General features: G+C 41.4%; 1 protein-coding gene across 5 annotated transcripts in view; it reads left to right on the plus strand.

Moving 5' to 3' along the window:
* Window positions 1–308: 308 nt before the first annotated feature.
* USP22 (ubiquitin specific peptidase 22) overlaps window positions 309–13,504 on the plus strand; it is a 98,190-nt gene continuing 84,994 nt past the window's right edge. For 2 of the 5 annotated variants that reach the window (XM_072982696.2, XM_072982697.2), the window contains exon 1: window positions 309–969. In XM_072982696.2, the coding sequence (XP_072838797.1) occupies window positions 844–969 (126 nt within the window). In that variant the 5' untranslated portion in view covers window positions 309–843. Of the gene's footprint in view, window positions 970–1,944; window positions 4,575–13,504 lie in introns of those variants that run through there. The other 3 variants (XM_072982699.2, XM_072982700.2, XM_078381526.1) reach the window with 2 other exon arrangements.

Below are 13,504 nucleotides of genomic sequence, written 5' to 3' on the forward strand. Positions count from 1 at the left end.
CCCGTCCTCTTGGGGAGCCTCTCTTTTTTTCCCCCTCTGTGTGGCGTCGCCGCCGCCGCCGCCGTCGTCGGCGCTTTGTTCGGAGCCGCCGGGGGCGGGGCGGGGTTGAGGCGAAAGCGGCGGCGGCTGCGACGGTGGTGGTGAGGAGAAGAAGAAGGGAGAAGGAGGCGGGCAGAGAGAGAGAGGAGACGACGAGGAGGAGGAGGAGGAGGCGGCGAGAGGGAGGAAGGCGGCCGGCGGGCGTCGAAGAAGCCGAGGAGGAGGAGGAGGAGGAGAGCCGCCCGGGCGCTCCCCTCCCCCTTCTGACGCCCTCGCCCCCCCAACCGCCGCCACCACCACCACTGCAGTCGGCGGGGGCGGCGGAGGCCGCGCAGCCCTGAGGGGGGTGGCGGCCCTCAGTCGCCCCCCTCAGCCAGGAGGACGACGACGACAGCCCGCCGGCCACGGACGGACGGACCTCCTTCCTCTTCCTCCTCGCCGGGAGGGGGAACCCCTCCCTCCTTCGCCCCTGCCCCCTTTCCCCACCCCATTTTGTGTGTGTGTGTGTTTCTGTCTGTCCTACCCACCGCATTCGGGAATCCCCCCCCCAAAAAAAAGAACACCCCCTTGGTGTCTGGCCGCCGACAAGGCTTCTTGCTGCTTCTGGTGTGTGTGTGTGTGTGTGGCTTTTTACACCCCCCCCCCTTCGGCCTCTTATTTTTTTTTTGCCCCCTTCTTTCTCTCCCCTCCCTTCCCTCCCCCCCCCTTGCCCGGGCTCCGGAGTCTTTTGGAAAGCCAGCCGCCGCCTTGGGGAAGCCGTCGTCGTGCCGGCGGGGCGGGCGGATTGATGTGGGGGGGTCGGACATGAGTCCGCCGGCCGCCGGGTGCTGCCATGTGACCGGCTTCAAGGTGGAGAACTGGAAGCAGAACCTGAGGGTGATCTACCAGTGCTTCGTGTGGAGCGGCTCGGCCGAGACCAGGAAGCGCAAGGTAAGCATCCTCATCATCCTCTTTCCCAGGATCTCCACCCCCCCCCCCACTTTTCCCAGCCAGCTCGGGACAGCGCGGTCCCCACCGGGCGGACTCTTCCTTCCTCCCTTTGGCTTTTTTTTTGCCTCTTCCGAGGTTTGCAGCGGTGCCTCCTCCGCTGGGGGGCAGCATTCCTCCTCTTCCTCCCCCCCCCTCCGCCTCCTCTTCCTCCTTCCTCTCTTCTCACACACCCCCATCCCAAAATATGCATTCACCCGCGCTGCTCCCAGGAGACCCCAAGGGAACACCTCTCCCACGGCTCCGTTGCACCCAGTTCCGCCTCCAACCCCCCCCCCCCAAATGGGAAGGGCTGGTTGGGGAGTTGGGGGTTGGAGGAGAGAATAAAGGTGGACGGGTTCCCAAATCGCGTAGATGCTTAAGGGGTTTTAGAGAGATTTGGGGGGGGGGAAGAGGAATCACAGCCCGGGGAGGTTCCTCCTCCTCCTCCTCCTCCTCGTGCGGGTTGTGGGTGTTGGAAGGAAGGAAGGAGGCTTTCCCGGAATCAAGACAACTGCAGAGCCCGGAGAGGGGCGGGAGAAGCCCGGGCTCCCAACTCGCTCGCCCGGCCTGCTTTATGTGCTCTGGGAAAGAGGGAGGGAAATCGTGGTGGTGGCAGTGGTGGGGAGGCATTGCCGACTGGCTTTCTCGGCTGCCTTCCTTCCTTCCGCCCGATGAAGGGGCTGGCTCGGTCGGGCACGGAAAGAGCCCTGGGATTGTGTTTTTGCTCTTGAGACGAGGGAACCCGAAACGAGAGGAGGGAGGAAAGGGAAGTGGGATTTCTGCAGTTCTCACCCTTTTCTCCCCCCCCCTCCGCCGGCGGCTTGTTCGGATGGTTAGGAAGCCGGAGGAGGAGGAGGAGGGGGGCCGCGGGATGGCTCGCTAGGGAGCTAGGTTAGGTAGGTAGGTGGGTGGGTAGCTCGCAGGCGGAAGGGGAAAGGGAAGGGGTGGGGTTGGCCCGGGTGAGATGGGCGGGAGAGGTCGCCCTGCGGTTCGGGCTGGTTCCTGGAGAGAGGGGGGGAGGCTCGGGCGGTGAGGCTGCTGCGGCTGTAGTGGGCTTTTCCTTGCAAGGGGTGGGAGCAGATTGGTTTTCCAGGATCACAATAGGGGGAAGTGATTCTCCACACCATTCGTTTCTGTAGAATGGCCCCCCTAGCCACCCACCCACCCACCCAACTTTGGACATTCACAATGTGTTATGCATTAGGAGGAGGAGAAAAAAATAGGAAAAGAAAAAAAAGAAAGCAATTTATTCAAGGGAAAAGAAAAGAGTGGGGAAGTGTTTTATTTTCAGCTTCCTTGCAGAGAGAGTCTAGAAAATTCCCATTACCTATGCATTATGAAGGAGAAGAGCCTGGTCTTGGTTGCTGTTCTGCTCCTTTAGTCTTGTAAACATCACCATCCCTTTGCATGATTTCTAAACAAGTGATTTCCTCCATCTTTCCTCTCCTAGCTTCCCATTAACAGTGGGCCCTACTCACAGAATCACACATAGGCCTTGACCAAGCCAAGGACTGTAAGCTGAAAAGCAGCACAGTAAATAAAACATACAAAGGACGTAAGGTGGAAACATGTTTTATAATACTAAGTACCAGAATTAAAGAATGTGATTTTTAGGAGCTGGTGCTTGAGTGTGCGTATCTGAAATAAGTTTGAGATTCTGGTATATTGGGTTAAAAATATGATGAGAACAAGAGGTAACGATTTTTTGAGAAACTATTAGATGTGGGTAGTGTAATTTTGAAGACAGGAAAGGGGATTGGGAAATCAGATGGTTATTGCTGTCCATCAATTTAATTTATAAGAGGTAGTGTTTTCTCATGGTTTTAATTATATTAGGAGTGTCACTGGTTCCAAAACCAAGCTGTCATAGATGCATGGTGGCATAGTTTGCAAATTTTTATTCTTGGTTTGGCACTGAACAATATTTGTACACAGGCTTATGCCCTAAATGTACACAGATTATGAAAGATTGATATACACATGCAACAGAATGGGGTGGTCTCTGGTCTGTACCACTTGGAATTGTAGGTGTGGGGTGGCAACACACATGTACAGTATCTCTTTTCTGAATGTAGATTATAGGTATAGTAGGGGCAGATGTCTTAGCCCAGACCTCTCTCTGGTGCATATCAGTTCTCTTAACATAGGTGAGATAGATAAATGTGATCACTTGCCTTGTAGTCTAAAGTGCTTCAGCCTTTATATTATCTTAGAACTGCAGCAATCTTTCTTCCATCTCATCCTGTTGATTGTGTAGATCTGGGCAATTCCATCCAAGATTGAGAGGTGGCAGTCTTTGTATCTTTTGTGGTGGTTCAAAAGAGACAATTTAAAAGTACTGTACCATCATGATGGTTTTCACTGGGCATATTTCAAACTGCTTTGAATCTGTTGAGAGGAGTGAGGTAACTATGGACTGAGCAGAGGGTTGAACTTGATGGCCTTGTAGGCACCTTGCAACTCCATTACTCTACAGTGAAGAACTGCTCAGCTGGAAGGGGCCCTGTGGATCATCAAGTCCAGCCTCTGTCAAGGAGGCCCAGTGGGAAGTCGAACTCTCAACCTCAGGCTCTGTGGCCGGAGGTCTAAACCACTGAGCTATTAAGCAGTTCAATTATGATTCTTCGTGTCTTCTTTCAACTTACAACAATTTCCTGGATGTTTAACAATATTTAATTTCAAACTAATTTTCTTTGTAGAACCGTCATAATATTTGATACCTTTGTTTATATGCAGGCCTTCCCCATTTAAAAATATGTTTTGTGCTCTTTGTCTCAGGTACATTGACCAGATTCAGTGGATGACAATATACATTTTCTGCTTTAGTATTTTGACATTTCACAGTCATTGAAGGAAGTTGCTGTTGTGATCTGGAGATGCAGGTTCTGGAGATAAGTCTTTGTCAGAGCTCTCCTGTTTGATCTAATTAGTATGCACAACTAAAAAAGAGAGAGGCTTAAATAGACTTTGCGATTGTGCCAAATTCATAAACTGAAGATTTCCTTGTTGATGGGGGCAAGAATGCATAAATATACACATCTAGGCTGTTCATATCAGCAGCAATATGACGTAAAACATAATAAATGAATTCTGTTTCACTGTGTACTAGCCAGTGAACATCTGAGAGCTTGCGCCACTTGATTTTCAGGAATGTACCCTCCCTCTTTTCCTTCTAGACTGTGCATCTTAAAAATTCATACATCAGTGTAAACTGTAGGGGGCAGAAAGTGTCAATTTTTTGCTTTCCTATTCAGCTGCCAACACTGCCTACAGCCTTGTATTTTGAAAGACTGTTTCAATACTGCTATTTTCTCTACCCCATCCCCAGTAATACATCTTTCTGGTTTTAAATTCTTCATCCATTGCTTCTTTATATTACAGATAATGAAAGCTGTTTTCTACTCTAGTTTTTGTCCTGTGGAGTACTACTGCAAGTCATTACATGATGAAAAATCACATTGTGAATAGAATATATAGCAGCATCGCCTCTCCCAACTCTAAGTCACAGAAGGGCATCTTGAGAATGCAATGGCGTCTTGGACCTTGCATGGTCTGCAGGCTGACAGGTTTAATTCTGTTTTCTCCTTTTACTGCTAATGTTTAATCAGACACCAGGGATTACAAAATGGGCATTTAATGCCTACAGTATGATAAGACTGCTGTGAGTTTGCAAATTTGAGAAATATTGAAGATTGCCATCTCGACGCAAAAGCATGGCATGATTACTTCCATGGCCTGTGATTGGTCCTTCAGAAAATTTACAAGACATTTTAGAAGGTAGAAAAGATGTAAAAGTCCCAGGCCTGTCTCCTACATCCCCTTCCTTCTCCGACTTCTAGCAGCATTGTCTGTTACAAGGCTTCATCTCTGTGGCTTGTAAAGCTAATCTTGATCATGCTGTTGACTGCAGCATTGCGTAGTTTAACTGCAGACCACAAAAACTACACAAATCGAATGGATTTCTGGTTCTGATGCGAGATGGGAATGGTAGTTCTGTTGTGAACATGATGGTAAGGCATTTCTTAAGCCAGGGTAAGCCATGGCTACAATTGCTGTTTACTATAGGGCAGGAGAGAACTGCATAGTTAAAATGCATGAAAACATAACAGAAATATTGAGTTGTTCAGTAGTTCCATAAATATAGAATATGATTTTTAATTAAAGCCAAATCTTCATATTAATTATGTTGAATGTTGAAACTTTTAAACCTGAGGAGATTTATTTTTTCAAAAAATTAGTTGCTGTGAATCTGAGAATAGAAGCCACAGGTTCAGAAATTTACTGGCTTTATAGTTTTAGTGGATTTAGAAATTATTTAGAAATAAGTCTTATTTCAGTAGGAGCTACTTCTAGTTAGTGAGTTTAGCTGTACCCTCATCCTTTACCTCAAAAATCAACCAATGCTGTTTCATGATCTGTAGTGGCAAAATAAGAAATTATGGTGCTAATTAGTACCTGGATACAGTACTGCTCGTCATATTAAGCTGCTTGGCACATTGAAGAGAAAGACAAATATAGGTATAGCATGCAGAGGATTATAGCCTCTTTGGACTATATGTAGTTACAGTATTACACATTGAAGATCCAAATTAGTGAACGGTAAGAAAGCAGAGATGTAAGATTCTTTCTAAATACTTAGTGTGAAATATTTTTGCATATGTTATCTTTGATTTCAGTAGTATTTATCTTCTATGTTCATGCTTGTTGTGTTGTTTTAGTACCCTTGACACAAGGACTTGTTGTGACTTTCTTTTTAACAAACACCTTTTTTCAATGCCACATTCAGAGAAACATGCCAGAGCTTTGTGGTGTGTTCTAGTAAAGGTAACAATTGGTATGTACCTTCTTTTCTGAATTGTAATCTCCTGGGTTTTTGTTGTTGTTTTGACTCAAGCTATCTGCTAAGCAAAAACTTTGTACAGCGTATCTTGGGGGCAGCCATATTGGATCTGGAGTTAATGTCCTCTGTTTAAGAATTTAGTGAAATGCATATCACTTTTACCTCACCAGTGGCCAGCATTCATTCTAGATAGGACTACTTCTCCTGCAGCACCTTATACCTGTAGATTGTCTCCTCTGAATTCTGCTTTTGCTTTGTGTTACTACTAAAGAAAGGTGGATTATGTTGCTGTGCAATGTATTCCATAGTATAGTTACCACTGGATCTGCCTATATTGGTTTAAGTGAAAAGCTGCATTTTTACAGTAGGCTATTGTTTGTTCAAGACTTTGAGTCATACAGAGCTCATTAAGTTCTGCTTCTGATATACTGTTCTGTGCTATGCAGATTAGAAGAATAGTTTTGTTACAATTCTCTGAGCATAAAAAGGGGTTAGGAGTTTTAGCTGATGTCAGAAAAGTATCCACAGGATCTAGAAACTGAGTGTTAATCTTCATTGGACAAAATATAAAATATATTTGAACTAGAAAAAGAGATCTGCCATGTTCAGCTCTGGATTGATTTGGATCTTGATCACAACAAATGAAGAGTTTGCATCTTTATAGGAAGGCCCAGAAACTATGGCTGAACTATGACTGGGCAGGAAGCAGTGTCTTTTCCCTTCTGATTGTATCTGTTAATGATGAGTATAAACTTTTTTTTAAAAAACTAAACTACAACATACAAATCCCCACCACCCTAGGACCTCTTGCAGTAATCCTCTTCCTCCATTGTCTTTATTCTTCTTCTTCCTTTATTGTTTTCTTCTCCAGAACTCTAGATTCCTGATTTGGAACTTTTCCTTTTGGTAGCAAATATTCAATAAATCTGCCCCATATATCATAAAATATTTGTATCTCTCCTTTCTTGACCTTTAAATTACAAATTAATTTATCATTTATAGCAATATTCCATATTTCATTATACCATTCTTTCATCTGAAATTCAAGTTTTGATTTCCAGTTCCTGGCTATTGTTAAAGTGGCTGCTGTTAATAAATTGGTAATCAACTCTCTAGTCATCATATCATATAGAGTATAAGCTCTAAAATTGCATCAATTGGATTTGCTCCTGTGCTGGTTCTTGTCAGTTGGATATGTTCTGTTATGTTTATTTTAGATGGTTAGGTTAAGTTTTTGTCTCTCTACAGAAGCTTAACTGTTGTTGCTGTGGCTTACTTTATAAACCGTAATGACTTGTTCTCTCTTCATGTTCCTACCCAAGAATATTCTCTTACACCATCACTTTTGCTCTATTCTGTGCTTAATACACATGCATATACTTGTTTCTTCTCACTCAAGGATCTACCTTTCCTGCCCAGCCTCCAGCTATTTCCATGTTGCCATTTTTTCTCTTCACTTGCTGATAACTGGTTTTCATTGTTGCTCTATAGTCAAGTTCAGCTGGTTGGGGAAGATACAATAGTATTTTGTGGTTTCTATCACTGTAATTCCTGTTCCTCAGTAGTGTAAAGAGGTCGGCCTGCTTCCTTTTTTATTTTTCTTAGCTGTTAGAGGCAATGGTGTAAATCTGCATTCACTGTGAAATATCTTAGCCATCTGTGTTATATATGTCTGTCAGGTGAGAATACTCAGATATCCTTTGCCTTATTACTTAGCTTGGTTTTAATGTTCAGTACTGGTACCCAGTACAGTGTAGTGAAGAGAGGCTGCAGTTTGTGTCTCCACTCAGCCATGGAAACTCACTGGGAATGTGGATCTGGTAAAACTATTCTTTAAATTTTGCACTTACCTTAAAGGCCCTGTTAGGATCACTGTAAGTCTTGATGGCACATAAGCAGGGCTTGAAAAATGCACTAATCTACTTGTCTATGACATGTGAAAAATGCTGCTTGATGAGTCACAGCTCCCTCCCTGCCTGCTTCGTTCCCACCCGCCTGTCTCTATTTCTAATTCTGCAGTCCTCCCCTCCCTCTCTCCCATCGCAAAAGGGAAACTGCCCTCTTCAAGAAGAGAGTAGGAGCGGTACTAGAGATATAGCTCTACAGGAGAATGTAGGGTAGTCCCATGCTGGAGAATATGGAGTTTCCCTGCTCCCAGTTTCAACCGAACCAGGACACATCCTGGGGTAGGAGGGAACCATGGCTCCTTAAGAGGCTGGGCACTTTTGCTTTCAGTTTCATTTTTTGTTGGAGGCATTCAGAAGAAAGACATTTCAAAATACAGTACAGTACAAGCTTCATGACCCCACAGACACACAGGTAATAAAGTAACCCAAGTCTGAGGGTATAAATCAGTGATTGCCAATCCCAATAAATTGCAAGGCTATATAGTCCAGTCATGCTGACTGGTGAAATTTTTGACTGACTGGTGAGACATTCTAAAAATTTTCAAGCCCTGCGCATAAGAAAGTGGTGTTCCCAGTCAGACAAGCTGGAATCAAGAACAGAAGTCCAACAGGTTCACTTTCGTCATAAGTGTAGTAGTAGTTCCATATTTTTCTCCAGAAGAATGTGAATCTTTAGTAAAGTAATGATATTTAAGATACGCTTCTTGAGTTGGTACCCAAATTGAGTTTTAAGGAGTGGGTAACATACTTTGGATGCCCAGAACTCTACTGCCATCGATGATTTATGGCCGTGGGGATTATAGTGGTGGATTTTTTAGAAACTAAGGCTGATATTGATGCATCCTTTTTTAAACATCCCAAATACATGCTTCTGAAACATTGTGCTATCAGAAGAATGATGTAAATTGAACTGACTGGAAAGGAAACAGGAATGAGCAAGTTAATTTACCCATTTTTCTGTATCTTCTGGGATTTGTACATTTCTCTGTAGAATGATGGTGGATTTTGTTCCTTAATGGTGTCCTTTATAATGTGAAGAAACCTGGGGCTGGTTATCTTGTGTTTTGTATATTCACTACGGAAACAAAAGCTGACCTGGCATTTCCTGTCTCTGTTGTTGTTGTTGTTTAGTAGCTGATGGTAAATAATTGGACTGAGATGCCAGTAGAATGACCACCCATTCATTATTCGATGGAATGTCTAGATCATCGTCAATCTATCTTGGGGTAGATTGACCCAATTTATTTTTTGGGGAAATGGGTGATATGGTAGGAGGTTCACTCAGTGGTAGGAACTACATTTAAATTTCAGTTTTCATTTGAAAAAAAACTGACCCATTTTATGATGTCCTTAAATTTCTAAATTACGAGCTGTTTGATTCTTGAAAGTTGTAAGGTTTAGCTATGTTACTATTACCTGGTTTGTGCATACAGTACCTGCTATTTGTAAGGATGCCCGATAACAGAATTTCATTATTTCAGTTCTGTTGTTTGAATTGATATTTGTAGCTAACAAATTTGCAGATCACTGCTTTATGTTCTTAACTGCTCTAAATGTTTAGTTGGTGGTGATATTTTGCCAGCTGTAACTTGGGTCCACTTGAACACTTTTTTTAAAATGTGAAAATTGCTAATTGCAGGTTCACAAGTAATTTGGGCATTTGGATATTTATATAAATCACAGTTGAATTATGCAAGGAATGCTGTAGACATAGATGTTGTTAACAATATTTTGCTCTTGAAAAAATGTTTGGCTTACCAGATGATGTGGTTTTGTTTCTAAATAGTGTTTTCAGTTTTTTAATTAGAAGGGCTGGAAATATTGAGTTGGAATACATATGAACACAAGTTCATGCAAGAAAATAGGATTTCCTACTTTTATTCATAGGTGTCTGTTCACAAGTGAAAGTGTGCATGGTTTTGGGATCAAGATAATCTACTTATCATTTTACCTTAAAAGTTTTGCTTTATAATGGGTGTTTCTTACAGCTGTTGTGCCTAATAATGAACTTAGGTGACCAGAATGGATAAAATCAGGGTCAAAGGGAAATAATGAGAAACAAAATGGAGGAATCTGCTGCTTGTGTTTGATTTGTAGAATTAAAAACAAAACACTTAAAAATATAGAAGCATCCTTCTATCAAAAACAATGAGTTGATTATTAAGTATGCTCTGCGGACATGGGATGTTAAGTACTGGAAAAGGAGAAAAGAATTAAATATCCTGGAAAAGGGCATACTGTAAATTGTTGGAACCCTCAATGGTAGCACTGATGTTAAGCAATGGCATGCTGCAATATTTGGAAGCAAGCCCCGCTTGCAAAGGGTAAGTGGGGCAAAGTCATTGGTTCCTCACATTGATTTTAAGATGTGGCTGTAGTACCTTTCTGCATTTTTTCTTCTTCCAAAATTTCATATATCTAAAATGCAACCTCTGTACAGTGGGGTCTTGACTTGAGAACTTAATCCGTATTGGAAGGCGGTTCTCAAGTCAAAAAGTCTGTAAGTCAAGTCTCCATTGACCTACAGTGCATCAAAAACCGATTAATCCCGTAACAGGCCGTTTTTGTTCCATTTTGTTTTTTTTTCTGGTCTGTAAGTCAAATCTCAGTCTGCAAGTCAAACCTAAATTTTGCGGCCAGAGAAGTCTGTAACTCAAAAAGTCTGTAAGTCAAGCCGTCTGTAAGTCAAGGGTCCACTGTAATACCTCTGTACCCTGGTGGCTACATCAGAAATAGTTTGTGAAACTCTGATCTAGGTTGTCAGATCTGTTGTACAGTGCCATTCGTGCCACATCACTATCAGCTAGTATTGTGATTTCTTATGTAGGCAATGGAAATACTTCAAATAAAGCAAAAGCTATCAAATACTGCAAAAAGGTTTAAGCACAATCTTTTCTTGGTTCCTTTTCTTAATTTCTTCCAGTCTTGCTTTCAGAACCTAGAAAACGTAGTCTCACTTTTATCTGTAATCCATCTTATATTTATTGTACTTCACTTCAGTGGTGTTCACTGTTGTGAATTTAAGGCTCAGGGATTTCTTCAAATTAGTGGTTGATGAATATGCCTAAATGTTTTTTGGCAGAGTTCAGGATGTCTTTGCATGCTTTTTGAACTTTTTATTAAGGGACAAGGCCCCCAGATGGCATTTGCAACTGATAGTAAAGTATACATTAAGACATATGAGTGATAGGTATTCTTTGTGCTATCAACTGCTACTGTATATGGAAGGCAGATTTCCAAACCTAATGTCATGTCACTTTTACTTTGTTTTGTCTTTTTGTGCCTATGGATGAAATACTGTTGTCCTTTCATGATTGTTTATTTTATTTTGCTGCATAAGTTACTTAATAAATAAATAAATAAATAAATAAATAAATAAATAAATAAATAAATAAATAAATAAATAAATAAATAAATAAATAAATAAATAAATAAATAAATAAATAAATATGATCAGTATTTTCCACATTCTGTATTAGAAAAGGAGCCACTTGCAATTAGAGGGATGCAGAATATATATGGCTGGCCTCTTTCAGGTTTTATTCAAGCTTTTAATTTCTTTGCTACTGTTTTTCAGCAGTTAAAATGAAATGAGTATACTGATGAACTCTTGGTTTCTTTATCATGCCCTTTATTCAATATACTCTAGTTCATCCTCAAGTTGGTGATTTCCAAATGGGTTTTGTAGTGCAAAGCCTTTTGAAGATAGTGTAAATTGAGGAAGGCTGAACAAAGAGTGGAAGAGTAGGAACCAGCAGGGATTTGACTGTTTGTAGCTCTGCCAGTACTACTCCTAGGAAGTAGGAGGATACTTCATTCTACACATCTGAGCATGTATCTGTCACTTGTTTACTAGAGATCTAAAGAAGAACGCTTGAAAGTGCAAAGATGTTGTGTTTCTTAATTGTCCATGTTAGTCTGGAGAAGTAGTTTCATTCTGCAGCTATTGTTATGAACACTTCCTGAGGGCAGATGTCCTTTAATGGTCATAGGGTAGTGGTATATTTTAAAAGGGGGAAAGGTATGTGTTAATATGAGTGTGTGTGTGCAGGTGCCATACTGGAATAAAACCCCTTTTAGCAACAATATTTCAGAGAGATAATTTCAGTGGATAGCAGTGTAATTAGGAACCCAAGAAGCTGTCTATAATTTGGTACCTAGGAAGCTGTCTTATCATGAAACAGACCACTGAGCCTTCTAGCCCAGTGTTGTCAACTTTATTTATTTATTTATTTATTTACAATATTTTTTAGCCGCACCATTGCCAGTGGCTTCTTTGATTGGCAGTAGCTCCCCAGGGCTTTGAGAAAGATTTTTCCCAGCTTTACCTGGAGATCCTTTCATTTTCTGGTAGTTTCTTACCCAAGATTTCCTGAATCCAGTAAAATCAGTGTGTTAAGTGTGAAAATTTGATCTTGTTTCTTAATTATTTGTGATAGTGCGCCTTTAAATACTGATATATAAATGATAGCTTTCTTCTTTATTGGCTTGTATATCCAAATGCACAATTAACAATGCTATTGTAGGAGTCTTGCCTGCCAGTAAAATCCCTACATTATTTATTGATGTGATTTTGCCTAGCTCACTATTGTATGCTGGCATGGAGGTGATGAGGGAACCAGTTATTTAAATGTGGTAGTGTCCCAGGCATCTGTAGTAGTGGATAGTTCCCCACTGTACATATGACATAATGCTGGATTCTAAACTTTTTTATGCATAAGTCTAGCCCATGTGGAATGCAAATGTGTGTATCAAGTACCAGACCACCTACCCTGTTTCCCTGAGAATAAGACCTAACCTGAAAATAAGCCCTAGTATGATTTTTCAGGATGCTCGTAACATAAGCCCTACCCGAAAAATAAGCCCTAGTTAAGTGAAACCCCGCCTTCCATCCTTGTGCAAAAAACAGAAGATGACGTGACTGTAAGATAAAACATCCCCTGAAAATAAGCCCTACTGCATTTTTGGAGCAAAAATTAATATAATGTTCTTCCCATGTAAAAAAAGGAAAGGGTGATTTTGGAAACATGCCTCTTAAGTTTTCCCCAAGTTTTAGAGATGTACTTTGACCATTTGGGAGTCAAGGAATTTGTTAACATGCCATAATCTTGTTATTGTTATTATTAACCAGATCACTCATTCCTGAAACTCTGTAATAATTGCAAGTTTAGGTGACACACGATTTTTGATATCAGGATTAGAAATATGAATGGCTAATTTGTAGGAGAAGCTTATTACAGGTAAACTTCAGGATGATGTAATGGGTATGTATTTTGCCTCTACTAGTGTGTGATAATACTGAGTTGAAATTGGCTACAATCACATCAAGTGTATAGTACCATTTTGCATCAATTTGGAGTAAGACTGAAAGGATTAGATGCTATAAAGGCAGAGATTTTCACTGTGATCTGGAATTCCAGTGGTCTTTTTCCTTCATAAAAATTTATAAATTTAATCTTAACACACACATGATAAAAAGGGAAGTCAGTTATATTTATGTTTTTTTGTGTGTATTTAACACATAGCAACACACATATTTCCACTAGACACATAACACAGTTATTGTATTTATGTTGCATGTTGCTTGAGACTGAGCTGTTGGCTGTAGGAATCAGGAAGCTATTGTTTATGTGTGTTCCAGTGAAGAACGAAATAAAAGTGACAGTTTGTTCTTTCTGTTTCCTATAATGTTCAGAGGGATTTTTAGCAATTTCCTGCCAAATCTGCTTTTCAGATATTCATGAAAGCT

Source organism: Pogona vitticeps, chromosome 13 (assembly GCF_051106095.1).
Source record: "Pogona vitticeps strain Pit_001003342236 chromosome 13, PviZW2.1, whole genome shotgun sequence".
NCBI classification, from domain to species: domain Eukaryota; kingdom Metazoa; phylum Chordata; class Lepidosauria; order Squamata; family Agamidae; genus Pogona; species Pogona vitticeps.